The sequence below is a fragment of the Triticum urartu genome, chromosome 7A (assembly GCF_056163025.1).
Source record: "Triticum urartu cultivar PI428250 chromosome 7A, HENAU_Tu73, whole genome shotgun sequence".
In the NCBI taxonomy this organism is placed as follows: domain Eukaryota; kingdom Viridiplantae; phylum Streptophyta; class Magnoliopsida; order Poales; family Poaceae; genus Triticum; species Triticum urartu.
Window position 1 is genome coordinate 28,777,391 of NC_141879.1, and position 18,302 is coordinate 28,795,692.

The 18,302-nt window shown below is 45.6% G+C and overlaps 1 protein-coding gene, 1 long non-coding RNA gene and 1 pseudogene across 2 annotated transcripts; 2 read left to right on the forward strand and 1 right to left on the reverse strand.

The window, feature by feature from the left end:
* Positions 1-4,505: 4,505 nt before the first annotated feature.
* LOC147957251 (uncharacterized) lies at positions 4,506-6,720 on the forward strand. Its single transcript, XM_087536347.1, has 5 exons — positions 4,506-5,094; positions 5,179-5,382; positions 5,475-5,668; positions 5,962-6,427; positions 6,656-6,720. Exons 1-5 carry the CDS (start codon positions 4,566-4,568, stop codon positions 6,718-6,720), a joined length of 1,458 nt encoding a protein of 485 aa, XP_087392473.1. The 5' UTR covers positions 4,506-4,565.
* A 1,121-nt stretch (positions 6,721-7,841) lies between these two features.
* LOC125524549 (scopoletin glucosyltransferase-like) lies at positions 7,842-9,313 on the forward strand (annotated as a pseudogene).
* A 1,500-nt stretch (positions 9,314-10,813) lies between these two features.
* On the reverse strand, positions 10,814-13,416 carry LOC125524548 (uncharacterized). Its single transcript, XR_015611441.1, has 2 exons — positions 12,826-13,416; positions 10,814-11,178 (listed from the first exon to the last, which is right to left on the reverse strand). It is a non-coding gene; the product is annotated as an uncharacterized LOC125524548 (long non-coding RNA).
* Positions 13,417-18,302: the final 4,886 nt, after the last annotated feature.

Here is an 18,302-nt window from a genome sequence, read left to right on the forward strand (position 1 = left end):
TCCGCGTAGCACAAAGAATTCGGTCCACCCCAAGGAGATGAAACACCAATGCTCCAACAACATGCCCGTAAGTTCAAAAATTTAGCTCCAAACAGAGAAGGCAATAACCATATGCTTCTCTATCCCGTGTGTAAACTCACGTGCTTCACCGTGGAAAATAGAGGAGCGCTGAAAAAACAATTTAGCAGGATATATATTATTGTAAAATTAAGTTTAATCGTGGAAGATAGACGCGGCGCACAGTGGGCATGAATTTGCAGCGAAGGGACTTGTCCTTGTCTCATTTTTGCTTGGAGAGTCAACCACTCGAGTTGCCAAAGACCAAACACAGTAGACATGTCGGTATAGCAGCAGTACCACCAGAATTTCTCCAGCTTTGCTGCCAAGATAGAGATGTTGACCTTCGAAACGAGTAAGAACATGAGCAATTGCTTAACCGAGGGGCAACAATTTTAACATGGTGTATACCTGCTGCCTCGGTGTCCACCATAACAAGCTCCTGCAGCGACACCAAGTGAATTGTCAGGTCGTCTCAGTGCAAAATGTCTGACATCACCACGAGCCTCGGGCTTAAACCTGGGAATGGGGACAGACACCACCCCCAATCCAAGCCACAACCAACTTATGACTCATTTCATACTAATGCCAACTCAATCAATTTGATCAGCATCTAAACAATATATGGTTGGTGGAGTACATCCATGAAGCTTTCTTTTCCATTCGATGCCACTTTGGTGCGGGTAGAGGCCCAAAATTATACTCGCCCATGCGTCCAATCCACACGGGTCAAAATCTGGGAAAAAGGACATGTTGGAGCTAATCTTAACACGTGTGCACGTGCATGTGTGCACATCATTTGAGTAATAGCTGGTCAATGCGGGTGTGCATGGCCAAATAGTTTAGTGGGTAACTAGTGCATGCATTAGTCTAGACAAAAAGGTCTAGAGGTTGGCCGGGTCAGTGCGTTTGTTTGTTACTGGAGTGAGTCCAGGAATTGGTTAGTTAGTGGGATAGCCATGCATGTTAGATGAGCGCATTTGAGTAGTGGCCGGACGTGTTAGTTGCATGAGAATAGGTCTTAGTTGGTTAGAGCATCTCCAACAGGCGCCGAACGCGCCGCACGCAAAAAACTGCTTTGCCGCGCGCCCATCGCCTGGTTTGGTGCGGCGCGCAGTGCTGGCTCCAGCTGCCACGCTAAAAAGCAACGCGCGCCGCTCCAGCAGCGCACGCGACTCTCGCACAAACAACATATGCATTCCAAAACAGAAGCAAAAAGATCAAACACAAACAAAAATAAATCAAAATAAATAGTTCAATTTCGTTATTACAACTCAAACAAACAGTTTATCGTTCAATATAACAAATAGTGCAATAAACACAACAAATAGTTCAATAATACAATATCGAACGCACAAATCATGATGCTCTTTGTCGTCCATTCCATGTCCACCACTTCTCAATGAGATCCTTCTGAAGATCATTATGTGCTACGGGACGTCGAATGGCGTGGTAGGAGGCAACAAAACGGGCCACCCTTTCAGCCCTCCGTCACACTCGCACGGGATGTCTCAAGAGCTCATACTGAGAGTAGTCTACATCTTGGCCATGCTCATTCTCGATGATCATGTTATGCATGATCACACAAGCGTGCATGATGTACCAAAGCATTTTCTGATCCCAAAATCTAGCCGGTCCTCTCACAATAGCAAATTGGGCTTGCAAAATCCCAAAAGCTCTCTCCACATCTTTTCTAGCCGCCGCCTGAGCATTGTGGAAATCAAGATTTTTCTTACCTCCTGGCTTTTTCAACGGCTTGACAAAGGTTTGCCACTTTGGATAGATGCCATCCGCTAGATAATAGCCATAGTTGTATGTATGGCCATTTGCTACAAACTGCACTGGTGGCAACTCACCATTTGCAATCTTATTCATCAGTGGTGACCGGTTGACAACATTGATGTCATTCAAAAATCCAGGCATTTCAAAGAATGCATGCCAAATCCAAGTCTCTTGATCGGCCACCGCTTCAAGGATTATAGTGGAACCCTTTTTTTGGCCGTGGAATTGCCCATGCCATGCCTTTGGACAATTCTTCCAACTCCAATGCATGCAATCTATTGAGCCAAGCATGTCAGGAAAGCTGCGAGCTTTGTTCATCGCCAATAGCCTTGCGGCGTCTTCAGCATTGGGAGATCTCAAATACTCCTCGCCAAACACTTGCACAATTCCGACTGCGAAGCGCTTGACACACATGATGGCTTGGCTCTCACCCATAGCCAAGTGATCATCAACTAGATCAGCCGGTATACCGTATGCCAACATACGCAAAGCGGCTGTCACCTTCTGAAAAGTGCTATGCCCGAGCTCTTCGGCGGCATTCCTCCTTTGCTGAAAAAAAGCGTTCATGGCTCGCTAGTTTCTCTGCAATGCGCCTGAACAACTCGGTGCTCATCCTAAACCGGCGACGAAAATACGACTCGGGGTATGTGGGATTCTCCACAAAATAATGCCTGATCAATCTGTTGTGGGCATCGATCCTATCCCTCCAAATTTTCTGCCGACCCATAACCGAACCACCGTGCTTCGGTTTTTTATTGATATGCATAGCCGGGATCATTGCAAGATCCTCCTCCTCTTCCATATCAAATTATTCTTCGGAGGAATCATACGACGAACTCATCTACAATGTTCAATACTATGCTATAAAAACTACAATCAACATGCACGAAATTCATGGCTTTTGAGCAATACATACCTTCTAGGCGTTTTGTCGAACACCTTGCGGGCGCCGAGCGGCAGCGAGCGCGCGGGCGCTGTTCGTCGGAGGACGGACGCGCGCGAGGGGCGGCGGGACTAGAGGGGGGGGCGGAGAAGCCGCCGCGGGGCGGGGATAGGCCGGGGAAGCGCCGGAACGGTCGCCGGGTGGCGCGGTCGGCGGCGGTGGCGCGGCTGGATGGGGGGTGGGAGTTGCGAGCGAGCGCGCGAGAGTCCAGCGCGCGGGAGCGGGCACAAAAAATAGGCGGCGCGCGATTGAGTTTCGGCCCGCGCGCTAAACTACATATGCCACGCGCGCCGTTTTGCGCGCCCGCTGGAGCAACTATACCGGTTGCGTGCGCTCTAAAACGGGCAATTTTGCGGTGCAGTGCTAGTTTGGCGCGGCTGTTGGAGATGCTCTTAGTGGCATGAGTGGCATGGCCGCATGAGTGCTCACCCCTATGTATATATGATGCACGTTGAGTTAATGAAAAGCGAGGCCGTGAGGGCTGGGAAAAACACAATGTAGTCTCTTGTTCCACCAAGGAGACGGGCCTCTCGTGCAAAGTAACAGCTGGTCTTCTCCTTGATTGTGTGCGTGTGTATAGAGCTTCTCACCGTGTGTGTGTGTGTGTTCTTGAGAGAAACAACCAGAGAGAGAGTTGTGAGAGGCAGCTCAAGGAATGAGAAGAGCGGCCTCGCGAGAAGGCGGCGCCAACAGGACAGACCCACACCCAATCCAAACAAAAATGCTACGCCTATGAAATTTATACATAACCTAAAATTTCAGGGGTGGGAGCCATGCCAGCTAATGAAAAAAGCTACATCAGCATATAGGTAAGATTGGATTTCGTCCGACATTGCTGGTCTATGGTGGATTTCATGAACACGCTATTGCCGAGGAATGCGATCCAATCTTAAATTCCACCGCTTTGAATGTTGAGTCAAAAGATGTACTTGGCCAAGCTTGGGCAAAGTTTTTTCATGCTAATGACATTGCTGGTCTGAAAGCAAATTGTCCCTATTTTCGTGCGGCTGTCAAGATAACTCAAAACCTTGGCCCAGCTCCTGTTCCAACTGCCAAGGAGATTGATGGGATATATTTGGACAAGAATTATGAAGAAGCTGAGCAGTGGTTGAACATGTTCAAGCAAGACTGGAGGAACTATGGTGTAACTATGATGTGTGACTCATGGACAGGGCCTACTGGTATGAGTCTCATCAATTTCATGGTGTATTGCAATGCATGAATGTTCTTTCATAAATCCATTGATGTTTCTGGTCAAACTCAGACTGCATGTTAGTTTTCTAATGATTGAAACTATGTTTACGCATGTCCATTCATTGTTAATTCTGACTAGCCATGCCTTATTAGTTTTCTACATGATGGTATGATGCATTTATTGTGCATTTAGAGTTGCAAATCTGTTATGTTTGTCTATTCATGGTTAAAAATCTGTTATGTTTGTTTATTCATGGTTAAATGTGGCTATTATGCCTTTTCTAATCTTTTTACATGATATTATGGTGCATTTAGAGTAAAAAAAAGTGTTATTTCTGTTTATTCATGCTTATTTCTGTTATTACTCGCTTCATTTTTGTTTCAAACAAAAATTTACTTGCAATTAATTGGCAGAGTTTATCTATAGAGAGATCAGAAAGGTCGTTGTGGAAGAGATGGTTCTGAGAATGTTGTTCAAATCGTAACTGATAATGGGTCAAATTACAAGAAAGCATGTAAAACTCTGGCAGAACAACCAGATTTTAGTCATATTGTTTGGCAGCCATGTGCTGCCCACACTGTTAACCTCATGCTTAAGGATGTTGCTAAGTTTTGTGAGATTGACGTGATAGTTAAAAGTGCTAAGCAAATCTGTAGATTTTTCTACAATCACAATAACCTACATGATAGCATGAAAAAGAACATTGGTGGTGAACTCATAAAACCGAATGCGACCCGGTTTGGAACGGTGTTCATGTTCTTGGAGAGTTTCCATTGTAAGAAAGATGAGTTTAGGAAATGGATGGTGTCCGATGATTGGAAGGGAAGTACTTGGAACGGTGTTGCTGATTATGTGTTCGCTGAAGAGCTGCTATCTAGTAATATGTGGTGGGCAGCTTTAGACTGGGTTCTTGCTGTGCTAGAGCCACTCTACAAAGCCCTTAGATATGCTGATACACAAAAGAGATGCACCCTATCTAGATTCAAGAAGAGTATGATGACAGCAATACAAAAGTTGGAAAGTCATCTTGGTGGTGGATCACAAATGTTTCATAGAGTCATGAGCAAGGTGTCCAAGAGGATCGATGCTATGCAAGAAGGCACACTATTGGTTGCAGGTAGTTACAAAACTAACTAAATTTGTATTATGACGCTCTCTTTTTATGGTTTTAACTTATTTTGTTCTCCCTTTTCCTATGCAGCTGTTGTCCTTGATCCTTACACACATTATCAGATCAACATGTGCAAGATGATGGACTATGCTCTTGCACTAACAGATGTCATTGAGAAGATCGCAGACCCCGAGACCGCTGTTTTGGCTATTGATGAAGTCAGCACTTATAGGGAATGTCATGGGAGGTTTGGCTCAAGGTTGGCACGTTCCTATGTAGAGAAAATGTCACCAAGTAAGTTCCAATTACCCCACTTGTAATACTCTATTACCCTAGTTTTTCAACTCAGATCATCTCACTATGTTAATTTTGTTTTAACTTGGCAGCTGAGTGGTGGTTCCAATTTGGAGGGGAAGTTCCTAATCTGCAGAAGTGTGCCTTGAGGATTGTATCACAATGCGTTTTGTCAAGTGGCTGTGAGAGGAATTGGAGCGCTTTTGCTTTGGTCCACACGAAGCAAAGAAACTGTCTTCTATATGGCAAGCTGCACAAGCTTGTATCTGTGCGCTACAACTTGAAGGTATGAAATGTGTTTTGCCCATATGCCATTATTCACCCATATGCCATGATTCACCTGCATACTGTTGTTTACTAAGCATTGTTTGAAATAAAGGTTGTTGTTTACTAAGTAAATGCTACTATTTATTAAAGACTGTTATTAGGTTGTTATTTAAAGTAAATGTTGATGTTTACTTAGCAATGTTTAGAGTAAAGGCTGTTGTCTAATAAGCATTGTTTTATACATAGCGACTTTATCCATTTTATTCTTTGTACTTCGTTGTCATTCACTGATTTTGTTTTCACATTTTGAAGATACGTGCTGAAGAAGAAGAAGACCCGGTGAGAGAGAATGATAAGCAGAAGGAAGTTGATGCATGTGCAATGATGATGGATACAACCATGTTTGATGCAACAAATCCTATGATGGAATGGTTGAATGAGGATGAGGAGCATGCAATCTTGGATGGAGTTGATGCTGCTAGCGCCGTGTTTGAGAAAATACATTTGCTTAACTCAAGTAGGAAAGTGTCTCGTCTTGCAAGGAAGGATAATAGCAGGAAAAGAAAGAGGGTAGAGGAAGAAAAGGATGACTGCCATGATAGTGAGGATGATGATGAAGAGAATGAGGAGCTGGACCTGGAAATTGATGATGATGATAGCCATGATGATGGTGCAAGTCAATCTGATGGAGGAGATTCGCCAATGCAAGTTGAAAAGGATTTAGCAAGCCAAGTTGGAAACAATGTTGAGGTAACAAGTGATGGTAGTTTGGTGAACCGTACTCCCTCCTTCCATCTATATAGGGCCTAATGTGTTTTTCCTTTGACTATTGACAAGATTAATAGTACATAACATGCATAATGTGAAAATTATATCATTGAAATCTCCTTTCACATACGAATTTGACGACATGCTTTGTGTAAGTTGCATGTCATATATTGTTGCTCTAACATTTGGTCAAAGTTAGCCTCGAAAAACGCATTAGGCCCTATATAGATGGAAGGAGGGAGTAGATCTGAACGGGTTAGGCAAGCCAAGAAGGTCAAGGAGGTCACCAGCCTTTACAATTGACAAGTAAGTTCCTTGTGATGACATCAATAATTTCCCATTTATGCACTTTCTTATATTCTATCATAAACATGTGATGTTTGCTTTAGTCCATATGATTTTATATGTTGTTTCAATTCGGGTTGCCATCTATTAATTGTTGTTTCTACCATCAACTTGATGTTTATATAATTCACAATGCTTTAGTCCATATGATTCTATATGGTGTTTCAATTGGGGCTGCCATCTACTTGTAATGTTTATATAATTCACAATGCTTTAGTCCATCTGAATTTATATGTTGTATTAATTTGTGTCATCTATGAGTTGTTTCTGCCATCTACTTGTAATATTTATATAATTCACATTGTTTCTGCCCATATGATTTTATATGTTGTTCCAATTGCGGCTGCCATCATTGAGTTGTTGTTTCTGCCATCTACTTGTAATGTTTATATAATTCACAATGCTTTAATTGCAAGGTTAAGCGGCATGGGAGCAAAAGAGCTTTTGGTTTGATGAAGACTAACGGGTGGATGAACAGGAAGTCCGAAGTGAAGGTCTATGTTTGACTCAATACTTTTGGTGCAAGACTGAAGAGTTGAAGAACAGGAAGTTTGAATTGAACTTTCTGTTTGTATTTTGGGGTCGGCATAATTGAACTTCAAATGCCGTGTTAAATTCATCATGGACTGTAATTCTGAACTGTTATGGGTGTTCGTTTCGACTCTTGGTAGAACTATTAAGTCGCATGTTACTCTTAGTATCTGAACTATTAAGTCACATGTTAATCTGGACTATCATGTTGCTTTTCTAATGGTTGCTGCTCTCTGAATTGATCCACTATGCTATTGCCTGAATGGTTGCAACTGAAGTTTTGATGTTCAGTCTGATATGTAGTGATTTGAGGAATAGATTCAGCTGTTTGATTTTTACATGCATATTTTGGTAAAAGTTCTGAATACTCATTTGTTGTTCTGTTGTATTTCAAAATTTTAGGCAAATTTCGCTCATTTTTCGTTCATTTTTTGTCCCAAAATTCAAATTTTGTTCTATGATTTTCGTTCGAAATTTTCCAAAAAAAGCCGAAAAAATCGAATTTCGCCCATTTCGTCCGGGACCGGTAAAAATCAAAAAATGAAAACCGAAATTCTGGCCACAACCCGCTGGCAGCCGCGCCCGACGACCCCGACGCCCTCATCTCCCTGCCGGGGCTGCCGCACCGCGTCGAGATGAGGCGGAGCCAGATGATGGACCCCGCGAGGGCGTCGCACTGGGCCTTCTTCGAGAGCGTGAACGCCGCGGACCAGAGGAGCTTCGGCGAGGTGTTCAACAGCTTCCACGCGCTGGAGCCGGACTACGCCGAGCACTGCCGCGCGTCGCTCGTCGGGCCCGTGGCGCTCGCCGGCAAGGACGACATGGCCGGGCGAGGCGCCAACGCGCCCTCGCCGGACGCAGACGGCTGCCTCCGGCGGCTGGACGCGAAGCCGGCCGGCTCGGTGGTGTACGTCTCCTTCGGCACGCTGGCCAGCTTCTCGCCGGCGGAGCTGCACGAGCTCGCCCGCGGCCTCGACCTCTTAGGCACGAGCTTCCTGTGTGTTGGTGCCGAACCCTAGCTTGCTCTTTGTGCCGGTGCCCAGCTCCCTCTCGCTCTCTCTCTCGCACGAACGAAGATAGAAGAAAGAGGAGACACAGGACACGGTGATGTTTTTCCGGCGCACATACGCTTGCCGCACGAACGGCTTCTTCCTCAAGTACGAACTCGACACAACACCCAAGCAATACAGTTGAGGGCTTTTTAATTTTTATACCCAGGCAAGCACACACACCAGCACACTCACGCACACACAAAGATCACCCGGCCACTAAGCCAGCTAACCAACTAGCATGCACACACGCCCCCACATCTCCATGCATGCACCGCAGTAGCTAACCTTACGGAACGGCCACACGGCTCGGTCGTCTCCTTCCATGCATGCAGCTAGCTGCTAACAAACACAACGCGTGCAACTAACAACTCCTAACCGATGCAAGATCAAGACTATGGCTAACACTGTGGGTGATGGGCGGAGCGGACACTTCACCGGAGAAGTGGATATGCCGGAAGGCTTCGCCGAGCTGACGGCAGCACGCGGCGGCCGCGGCTTCATCATGCGAGGCTGGGCGCCGCAGCTGCTCATCCTGAACCACCCCGCCCTCGGCGGGTTCGTGACACACTGCGACTGAAACTTGGTGCTGGAGGCCGTGAGCGCCGGCGTGCCGATGGTCACGTGGCCGCGGCACGCAGACCAGTTCAACAACGACATGCTCATCGTGGAGATGCTCGAGGTGGGTGTCAGCGTCGGTGCCAAGGACTACGGGTCATCCCTCGAGGCGCACGAGGTGGTCGGCGGCCAGGTGATCGCCGGATCAATCGGGAGGTTGATGGAGAGCGACGCCATACAGAAGAAGGCCAGGGACCTCGCTGTGAAGGCAAGGAGCGCCGTGGCGAACGGCGGGTCTTCGTACGACGCCGTTGGCCGGCTGATGGAGGAGTTGACGGCTCGCCGGAGTTCCGTCAATCAAGGTTAAACAAGCTGGCTGATCGATATTGATCGCATGGCTCGTTTTGCGGGAGCACATGAGTTGGCTTTTGGCTGATCAATCACAATGTGAGCATTTTTTCAATTTTTTTGACGTGGAACCCCTGGATTCCATTACTCAACCGGCACAGCAGTATCGTTCGGCACAGCCTCCACCCACAGACGCTGTGGTTCCTGCCATTGATCCCCATTGCAGCAAGTGCATGGGCTACTTTATTACAATCACGGAGCATACGAAAAGACTACCTTACCAAAATTAAGGCGAACAAACAGACGGATATATACCTATATATTAAATAGGGAGCGTCTGGCTGGCGGCCGTTGGCTCGCTAGCGGTAGCGAGTGGCCGGCCAGAAAAAGAAAATTCCTATCCCCTCGTTCCGAGAAAGGAAGGCCTCCTTCCGTCCCACAAAATTCATTGGCTCGGTAGCACTCGTGAGCGGCCGCCAGCCAGATGAGTCCACTAAACAGAAAACAAAGCCCAGTCGCTATCAGTGACCCCACTACTCTCTAGAAAAAGCCTCCCACGCCCCCTCGTCCATATTTCCTCCTTCACGGGTATCCTTCTTCTCCACTTTCCCTTCACCTTCTTCACTTTCCCTTCACCTTGCCTATGAATCTGCCACCGGTCTTCTCCATAGTTGGAGGGAGTAGCAAAATAGGAAGCCAAAAAAAGGAGAAAATATGATCTCTGTGTAATTAAACACCACTGTGTGCAACTATACCCTATAGTAAAACCAACTTTTGCCTGGATGTGTGCAAATAGACACAAGGAAGTAACCAAAAAGAGAGAAAATTTGATCTCTGTTTAATTAAACACCACTCTGTGCAACTAGACCTAGTAGTAAAACCAACTTTTGCCTGGATGTGTGTAAATAGACACAATGGAGTAGTTTTGCAGATAGCCCAAACTAGAAACATGGACTGGGTTCCTGTTTGTGCAACTAATCACAGTTCCAACAATGTCAACCTTTTGCGCAATGTATGCAACCAAACAGCCAAATACTAGAAAATATGGACTGGATGTACTGTTTGTGCAGAAAGAAGCACATATTTGCACAACTAAAAAAGAGTGGGTTCCAAAAGAAACCTTTTTATGCCATGTGTGCAAATAGAAGCCTATATTTCTGCCAACTAAAACATGGATCCAAAACCAACTTTTCCTGCTATGTGTGCAACCAAACAGCCAACACTAGAAAAAGAGATGTGCAAACTAATCATGGATCCAAAAGCCAACTTTTGTTGTAACTGTGTGCAACCAACACACACAGACATGGATGTGTGTTGTCCGTGCAAAAATAAACATATATTTGTGCAACTAAACATGAATCCAAAGCCAACTTTTGTTGTAAACGTGTGCAACTAAAACATGAATCCAGACCAGAAAGTATCAGGCAGCACCAACAAGGGTGAAAAAGAGGTGATCATTTCCTCCTCCTGTTCAGATCCTCCCTCCTTGACTTTCCCTTTCCCCCTCACCAAATTTCTCTTTGAAAAAATAGCTTCTCCATAGTTGAAGAGACGATAAACAGAAATAATAAAAGGGAGATCCGGTACCTGTGCAATTTTAAGTGATTTTCGTGCTACTACATCATGGGACAAGCCAACTTTTACAGCAATGTCTGCAACAAAATGCAGAAAATGTGCAAATATATAGGAGAGAGCACATAGAGGCTTATTTCACACATAATGTAGAAAGAACCAATGTCTATGTAGCAAAAAAAAAGAAAAGAGAAGAAAAGTATATTGTAGGTACTACGAAAACATAACTACCAACTAGACAAGAATCTGGTTTGCATTTTTTTTCTTTGATCTTTCAACACAGTAGTATGTGACTTTGTAGCTTAGAATTGTGTGCACAAATCTATAGCAGCTCATCCACCCCCATAACCTGTAAAACCTGCACATGAGGCAAAAAAAGAAGCCTAAGAAAAAATGAACTAGCTCTAGCTTGAATTTAGCCTGCCTAAACACACGAAATGAAAAAATAGTGATTTTTAAAAGATTATAATCTTTCAAATAAGTAGTGCAACTACATTCGAGTGCATCTGCAAACCTAGAAAAATCAGATGCATGTGAGCACATGAGGATGCCAACTATTAAATTGTTCTTGTGCAACTAAAGAAGTTGAAGATACCAACTCATGTGGCATTGTTGTGCAACTATTAAAACAAGTTGGGGATGCCAACTCCTGATTGGTTCTTGCGCAGCTAAAATAGATGTCGATGCCAACTCATGTGATATTGCTGTGGGACTATTTAAAAAGTTGAGACTGCCAATTCCCAAATGGCTCGGGTGCAACTATGGAAGTCGAGGATGCCAACTCGTATGATACTGTTGTGCAACTATTTGAAAAGTTGAGGATACCAGCTCCTAATTGATTCTTATGCAATTATAAAAGTTCAGGATGCCAACACCTAGCTGGTTCTCATGCAACTGTGTAAAAAATCATGTGTTTTACACAGAGATGTAATGAAGCTCTACAGAGAGATCATGTTTAACGAGACAATTGTAGTTTAGGGAATAATAGATGGATCAAAAATAGGATCCTGAACCATACCAATAGTGACAAAATTAGAACAGCTAGCCGTGAAAATCCAACTAAAACCTAGTTGTAGCTGCGTGATGCAGGGCACTGTACCATTTAGATATCATGGCAAAAAAAAGGCCTGCCAACTAAATGATCTAGAGCGTGGAACTATCCTGGAAATGCAGCCAACGGACGTATGAGCGTGTGCAACTAAAAAATGAAATTCAAAAACAGACTACCGACCGTCCTTTGTGCTGTAATCCAACTATGTTTGCCTCCCTGTGCAATGTTTACAACTAGCTAGCCAGCTATGCAGTGTACCATTTAGATATCATCTAAAATATGCCCTCCCAATTATAATTTCTAGAGCATGCAACTACCCTGTAGATGCAGCCAACTGGCATGAGAGGTTGTGCAACTGTAAAATGAAAAAATGTCCTGCCAACTAAATGATCTAGAGCATGCAACTATCATGCATATGCAGCCAATTGACATATGAGCGTGTGCAACTGGAAAATGAAATTGAAAAACACACTCCTGATCATCCTTCGTCCTGTAATCCAACTATGTTTCCATCCTGTGCAAATTTTACAACTAGCTAGCCAACTATTTCTTCCTCCGTTTGCAACTTACTAGAAAAAACAATAAAAAACATGGGTGAACCCGGATGCAAAAAGAGATGTACAACAACCTACACTATCCCATTATCTACTCGCTCTGGTTGAAACTCAAATCTCACATAATCCCCACGCCTCTCTAGTTTGAAAGCAGCACGAGAGCTATGCTCATGACGCCAACACCACCATGGTCGTAACTGTGTGAAGCGGATGCGGTTAACCACCGCTATGGGCTGCCCGACAAACTCGTCCCCCGCTGTCGCACCCTCTGCGCGCTAGCCTCCCTCGTTCGATGAATACGAGCAATACCAGCCGCCCCTAGGCAGGACCTATGCGGGGTAATTGATAGGAGATACGGATAGAACCGAGGACAGAAGAAAATCCATGGGTAGGACCTTACCTGCGCTGGCGACGAGCAGTGAATCCCCCGCGCAAACATGGCAAATATTGAGAGAGAGAGGAGAGAGGCCGCTGGGAGCACCTACACGTCCTCCAATAGCCGAGTATAGGAGGAGGTGGTGGTGGTGCACGGCCGTCCGTGTGGACGTCGTCAATCGTGGAGGAGGCAGCCGGGTTCACGTGGTGATGGCGCGACACGGCGGCCCGATCTAGATGAGGCGGGTCTAGGACCTCATGCCCGGAGCTCGTGGGGGTGGAGAGTGATTGGGCCTCGTCTCTGCCATGGTAGAGGGGGTGGAAGGACGAGCAGGGAGGGCCATGGCCTAGATCCATGGCTGCACGATGGCCTGGACCACACCATCGCCGGGGAGGAGCCGGGTAGGGGATCTCGGGGTCGAGCCAGAGGAGGAGGCCAGCATGTGGATGTGGTCATGCGGATCCGGTGAGGCCCGCGCACGGAGGAGGCGCTCGGAGGAGCTGACGGCGACGGCAACGGCGACGGCGACGACGCCTCGATCCAGAAGAATTGGGGGAACTGCGAGAGACAGCAGGGGGGATGGTGGGCTCAGCCGGCTCGGTGGGTGGGGTGACGGGTGGGTGGGCTGCCGACCAGATGACACCTGAAGTGAGGACGCACGCGCGTGATTGAAATCGTGCGGTTCCCAGCCGGCCGCTCTGTTACGCAAAAAAGTGTGCGTGCACTTTTTAGATTTTAGGTATAAAATAAGGTAAAATAATGTTTTTGGAAGACCGTCATAACCAGTATTTTGCAGAGCGTTCAGGAGAGATTTTAACTCATGCATCAAACCACCTCTCCAAGTTTGCTCCTTGGAGTTTGAGTTAAACGTTTTAGCACCTGGTCCTTCACACAATTTCACTCCCCGACTCACAATTTTGCACGAGCGCTTTTCAAACACGCTTTGAAACAAAATCAAGTTCATTGGTTAGTCTCAGGACTGAGGATGAAAATCCTTGTCTTTGTAATCTTTGGATTGACACGATGACGGCGGCGTCAGGGCGTTGTATCCCTTTTCGAGCATGTTGTTGCGGAAGAAGTCAACATACTAGTGCGTGTTTAATTTGTAATTGCTCTGCTTTAGTTGTTCATTTTTTATACAGTGGCGGCGCCAGGATGGAAATCCTATGGGGTCATTAGTAAGCTGTGGCGTCATTAGCCTCTAAAATCCAAGGACCGTCAGTTGATTGCCTATTGAAGAAAGGAGGTTTTTGAAAAAGCTTTGGGGTCAGTTGACCCCACAGCTTACACGTAGGTTCGCTGCTGGTTTTTTACTCACTTTATTGATGTTTTTGGCCGCCTTCCATCAACTTTCATAAAGATGAATATGTGCATCACAATGATGCAGAGACCATATATATGTTCAACCTCTTTTTCCCAAAAAAAAATTAGTGTGCAATTGTGAGTAACATTGTTGAACTTAAATTAAAAATTCCTAGAGTAACCAAAATTAATACTTGATCAAATATATGTACCACTCTAATCCTAGTCGAAGGTGATCTCGATCGTCTCCTTTCCCTGGTCGGAACCCGACGCCTCGGCTTGTGGGTGTCCTCTGCCTTGGTGTGACCTCGGCGAGTGTGGACTCATAGCTGACTTTTTTGAGCTCAGGGAACAACTCTGTTTGTGTCCTATTCTTTTTCGCGTGCACAACTCGGGCAATGGTGTCCTCGCGGGAGGCATCGACGAACAACATGATTACCAGGTGCTACTCGACCGCGAGTTGGAGGGGGCATAAATCGCCGCGAACGCAATTTCATCGGCATGCTATGTCATGAATTGACCTTCATGGTACAGTGCTCCCCGATCTCATGCTCAACTAGCTCCCACTAATCAAATGAAATCTCCTCCCCCCTACTCCTTAGAGCATGACAAGGACAGTAGTGGCAAAGTCCACTTTCCGCTGCCACAATATCATCGACAGTGGCGGCGGGCGGGCAGGCGATTTGAGGAGTGAGCATAGGGCTCAGAGGTCAATTTGGGCAGTAGAGATGGCTATGGTTTGGAGAGTTAATGGGGTGGAGGACAGCTTTATGCCCCCCCCCCCCCCCCATGTTGCTTTGCTCGTTTATTTTTCTAGCTTCCCTTTCTTATTTTCCCTTCTTTTATGTTTTTTTGTTGATTTACTTCTTTTTCGGACTTGAATATCCACTAGTACGAGAACCCCTTGTTAGCAGTGTTCGATTCTGCCATCTACGTTTAACTTGTGCGCCGGCAGTGCGGCACTACTGGTACCATAATACTAGCAGCGTTTTCATCGAACGCTGCTAGTGATCGGCAAGCTAGCAGCCTGCCCACACTAGATGTTGATAGTTCTTTCTGACTTGGCGGCGCGTGGTTTCGCAAGATGTTGCAGATGGGGAGTGCCACTACCAGCGTCCGCAGATTGTACACATGGGGAAGTCGTAGATCAGTTGGCCGCATCCTTGTCTTCCTCCAACTGCTGCTAACGTATGAAGTTGGTCGCGTGCCCTATTCCTAAACGCCCCTAGTTTTTACACAGTTTGATAGATATATCAATATGAAAAGAGTGAATTATATAACTATTATTGTGTATCAAATTTAACATGAATCATAAATGCAGCATACGCGTTTTTACAACATATTCATATGGTTCAGTTACAAGCGTGTATGTATGAGATGCCGAATCTGCAACACATTGTGTGGCCACTCCTGACTAGCTACATGATCCAAGAGCACTACTAGTCATCGAACCCCGTTTGTTCAAGCACCAAGCTCGTTCAATTACCAAGCGGAGGATGGACCAGTCAAGGCAGTCATAGTCCTTTTGAACATCTAGCTTAAGAAAGAGGCCTTTATGGTGGTGACTCCTAACCTCCTGGACTAGCTCATGGAGGGCTAGGACCCTATCATGGATACGATGACCCTTAAGAATGCGGACTAGTAGGGGTGTGAGAGGCGCTCGGCCACTGGTGCAAAGCGTGTCATGCACATGTTCATAAAAATCCACTAGAGCACAGTTATCATTGTAATAGGCATAAAGTGTCGAATATTGGTCGCAGCAACTATTTTGGGGATCAGGGTAATGACACCAAAGCTGAGGCGTGCCATGTCAAGAGTCCCAGTATAGAATTCATAGAATATCGATATGATCACCAGGTGAAGCAGTGGCCAGAACTTGTGTAAAAAGGCCACCGACGGGCAATCAGGGCCACGCACGGAACTAGTCTTCATGGAAGTAATCGCCCTACCCACCTCCTCTGGCAAGAATGGGAGAGTTAGGTCCCCATTCTCAATGGTGGAAACTTTGGTCGCAACTGGCCAAAAGTCATCCGCCAAGGAAACCCCATAGTGGGGTTCCACATTGAGGAGCTCCTTATAGAAGGAGCGAAACCTAATCACTCTCGGCTGCTCAAGGAGGGCATCTTTGTCGCACAAACAAGGGATCAAGCATTTCCAACTACACCAATTAGTATTGGTTGGAAATATGAGGTATTAGTGTCCCCTTTCAGGAGCCAATTCATCCCTGCCCTTCTCTACCAGAAGAGCTCTTCACCCTTAAAAATCTTCATAAGGGACACTTTGTTTGGAAACGTAATAGAAAACAAAAAAGTTTGTCCTATGGATCGAACTCCCAGATCACTATGAAGATCCATACAAGGTTAGCTCGGATCGTTACCAATTTCGAGTTGCAACGGAAGAAGAGTTGGTGTAGATTGTTGATGAAGTCTCTCAAGCTTTTCACGAATGATCCCTCAAACGGAAGACCGAAAGCACGGCCTCTCTATGTATTACACGCGTGCAAGCTTCACGATCCGACGACGCTTCACCGTCCAGAGCTTTGCGTCGCAGGAGAACAAGAAGAGAGAGAATAGAACCTCAAGGGGCTTCTCTATTAAGAGGATTAGAAAAATAATTAGAACTACAACTAGTCTAGATCAAAACTAGAGTGAGGGGGGGCACCTGGCATCAAGGGACTTGCATGTCTCAAAGATGAACGTCGCAATCGACCCAAGTGTCGCCCCCGTGACGACTAGAAAACCCTAACCTAAACTATCACCGGAACCAAGCCACCGGGATCCCCCTCCCTTCCACCACTAGTCGGAGCAGCCGGCAGGGGGTGAATTCACAGAGTGGCCAGTGGAGATTGGATGGGAGGAGATATTTGCCCTAGCCACCTAGGTGTGAGGAACTTTTCTTTGTTGAAGTTAAAATTAAGTAAAAGCTCTTGTCGACGAGCTGCAACCTAATAATACAACAAATGATGGAGGAACTCTAGTAGTATATTTCACAAAAAAAGGGTTATGTATTACTACTATATGTCATCATGCTATGAATTGGGAGGTGAGATGATCAACAGATATGTTTAGAAAATATTGGTGCTTTGACGTTAAGCTAGTAATTCATTTGTTTGGTTCAGCCATACTCCGTTTCACCACAAGGTTTTCTGCGATTTCTATACTTGCATTACAAATGTGTCACATCGGAATATTTTGTCCTTGTGTGAATCATAGGAAACCATTGAGGATTACACGGGTACAATAGCATAGGAGGCTCACACGCGCTTGCGATCTTTCTCATGCTTCTTGGTTGATGACATTTAGAGCATCGATGCTTTCAAGATTGAGTCGCAATGGCTTGACAACAGGCACTCCCGGTGAATCTGCCCGAAAAGTCATGAGAGTCACATCCCGTTTGGTGCTTGCTAGATTCATCGTTTGTGTTCCGAATATGTCACTCTAGGTGCCCCCAACTTGAATTTCCAATACATCCCATTCCCTGTTGGATCATGCTATGTGACCGTCCATGCCATTCAACCCTCTTCACATTGTTTATCTCATTTCACACTTTTCCATTCTCCTCTAGTTCTCCTACCCACCATATGTTATCCCACTACATGGGGAATACACTACTTATTTGTAGGAGGCAAGCTAGTGACCAATGATGTGTGTGGCCAGTACATATATAATAATTGCTCCACCAAATGACACATGCCAACTTTTGTGCTCGTTTAATTCCAATTTGGGTGGTATAGTTGAAGACTTAACACTCATGGTATATTTACATGTTGCTACTAAAGTAACTAAACCATCATAAAAGAGCCATTCCAAACTCCAGCTATTATATGTTTGTACTGCTACCACTACTTTAGATGCTACCATGCTACGAATACAGCAGGACACCTTGCTACTATCACCAAAGTCATTGGAATTCCCCCAAGAGGAAAGGTTACATATATATACTTGTGTTTGTTGTATAAACTTGGTGGATTTTTGGTTCATTCCAACGACATCGCACTAGTAGAAAAAGGGTCATCTGTCCTGGTTGGTAAGGGCCTTTTGTCCCGGTTTTTGAACCAGGACTAAAGGGTCGTTACTAATGCCCTAGCCCTTTAGTCCCGGTTCTTACACGAACCGGGACAGATGGGCCTCCATGTGGCCGGTGCGCCGAGCCCAGTCAGGAGGGCCTTTCGTCCCGGTTGGTGGCATCAACCGGGACCA

Coding starts and splice junctions, on each gene's coding strand:
- LOC147957251 (XM_087536347.1), top strand. CDS start 4,566: ATGCTTAAGGATGTTGCTAAGTTTTGTGAGATTGACGTGATAGTTAAA. Junction 5,095..5,178: donor AGGCACACTATTGGTTGCAG/GTAGTTACAAAA, acceptor TTTCCTATGCAG/CTGTTGTCCTTGATCCTTAC. Junction 5,669..5,961: donor CTGTGCGCTACAACTTGAAG/GTATGAAATGTG, acceptor CACATTTTGAAG/ATACGTGCTGAAGAAGAAGA.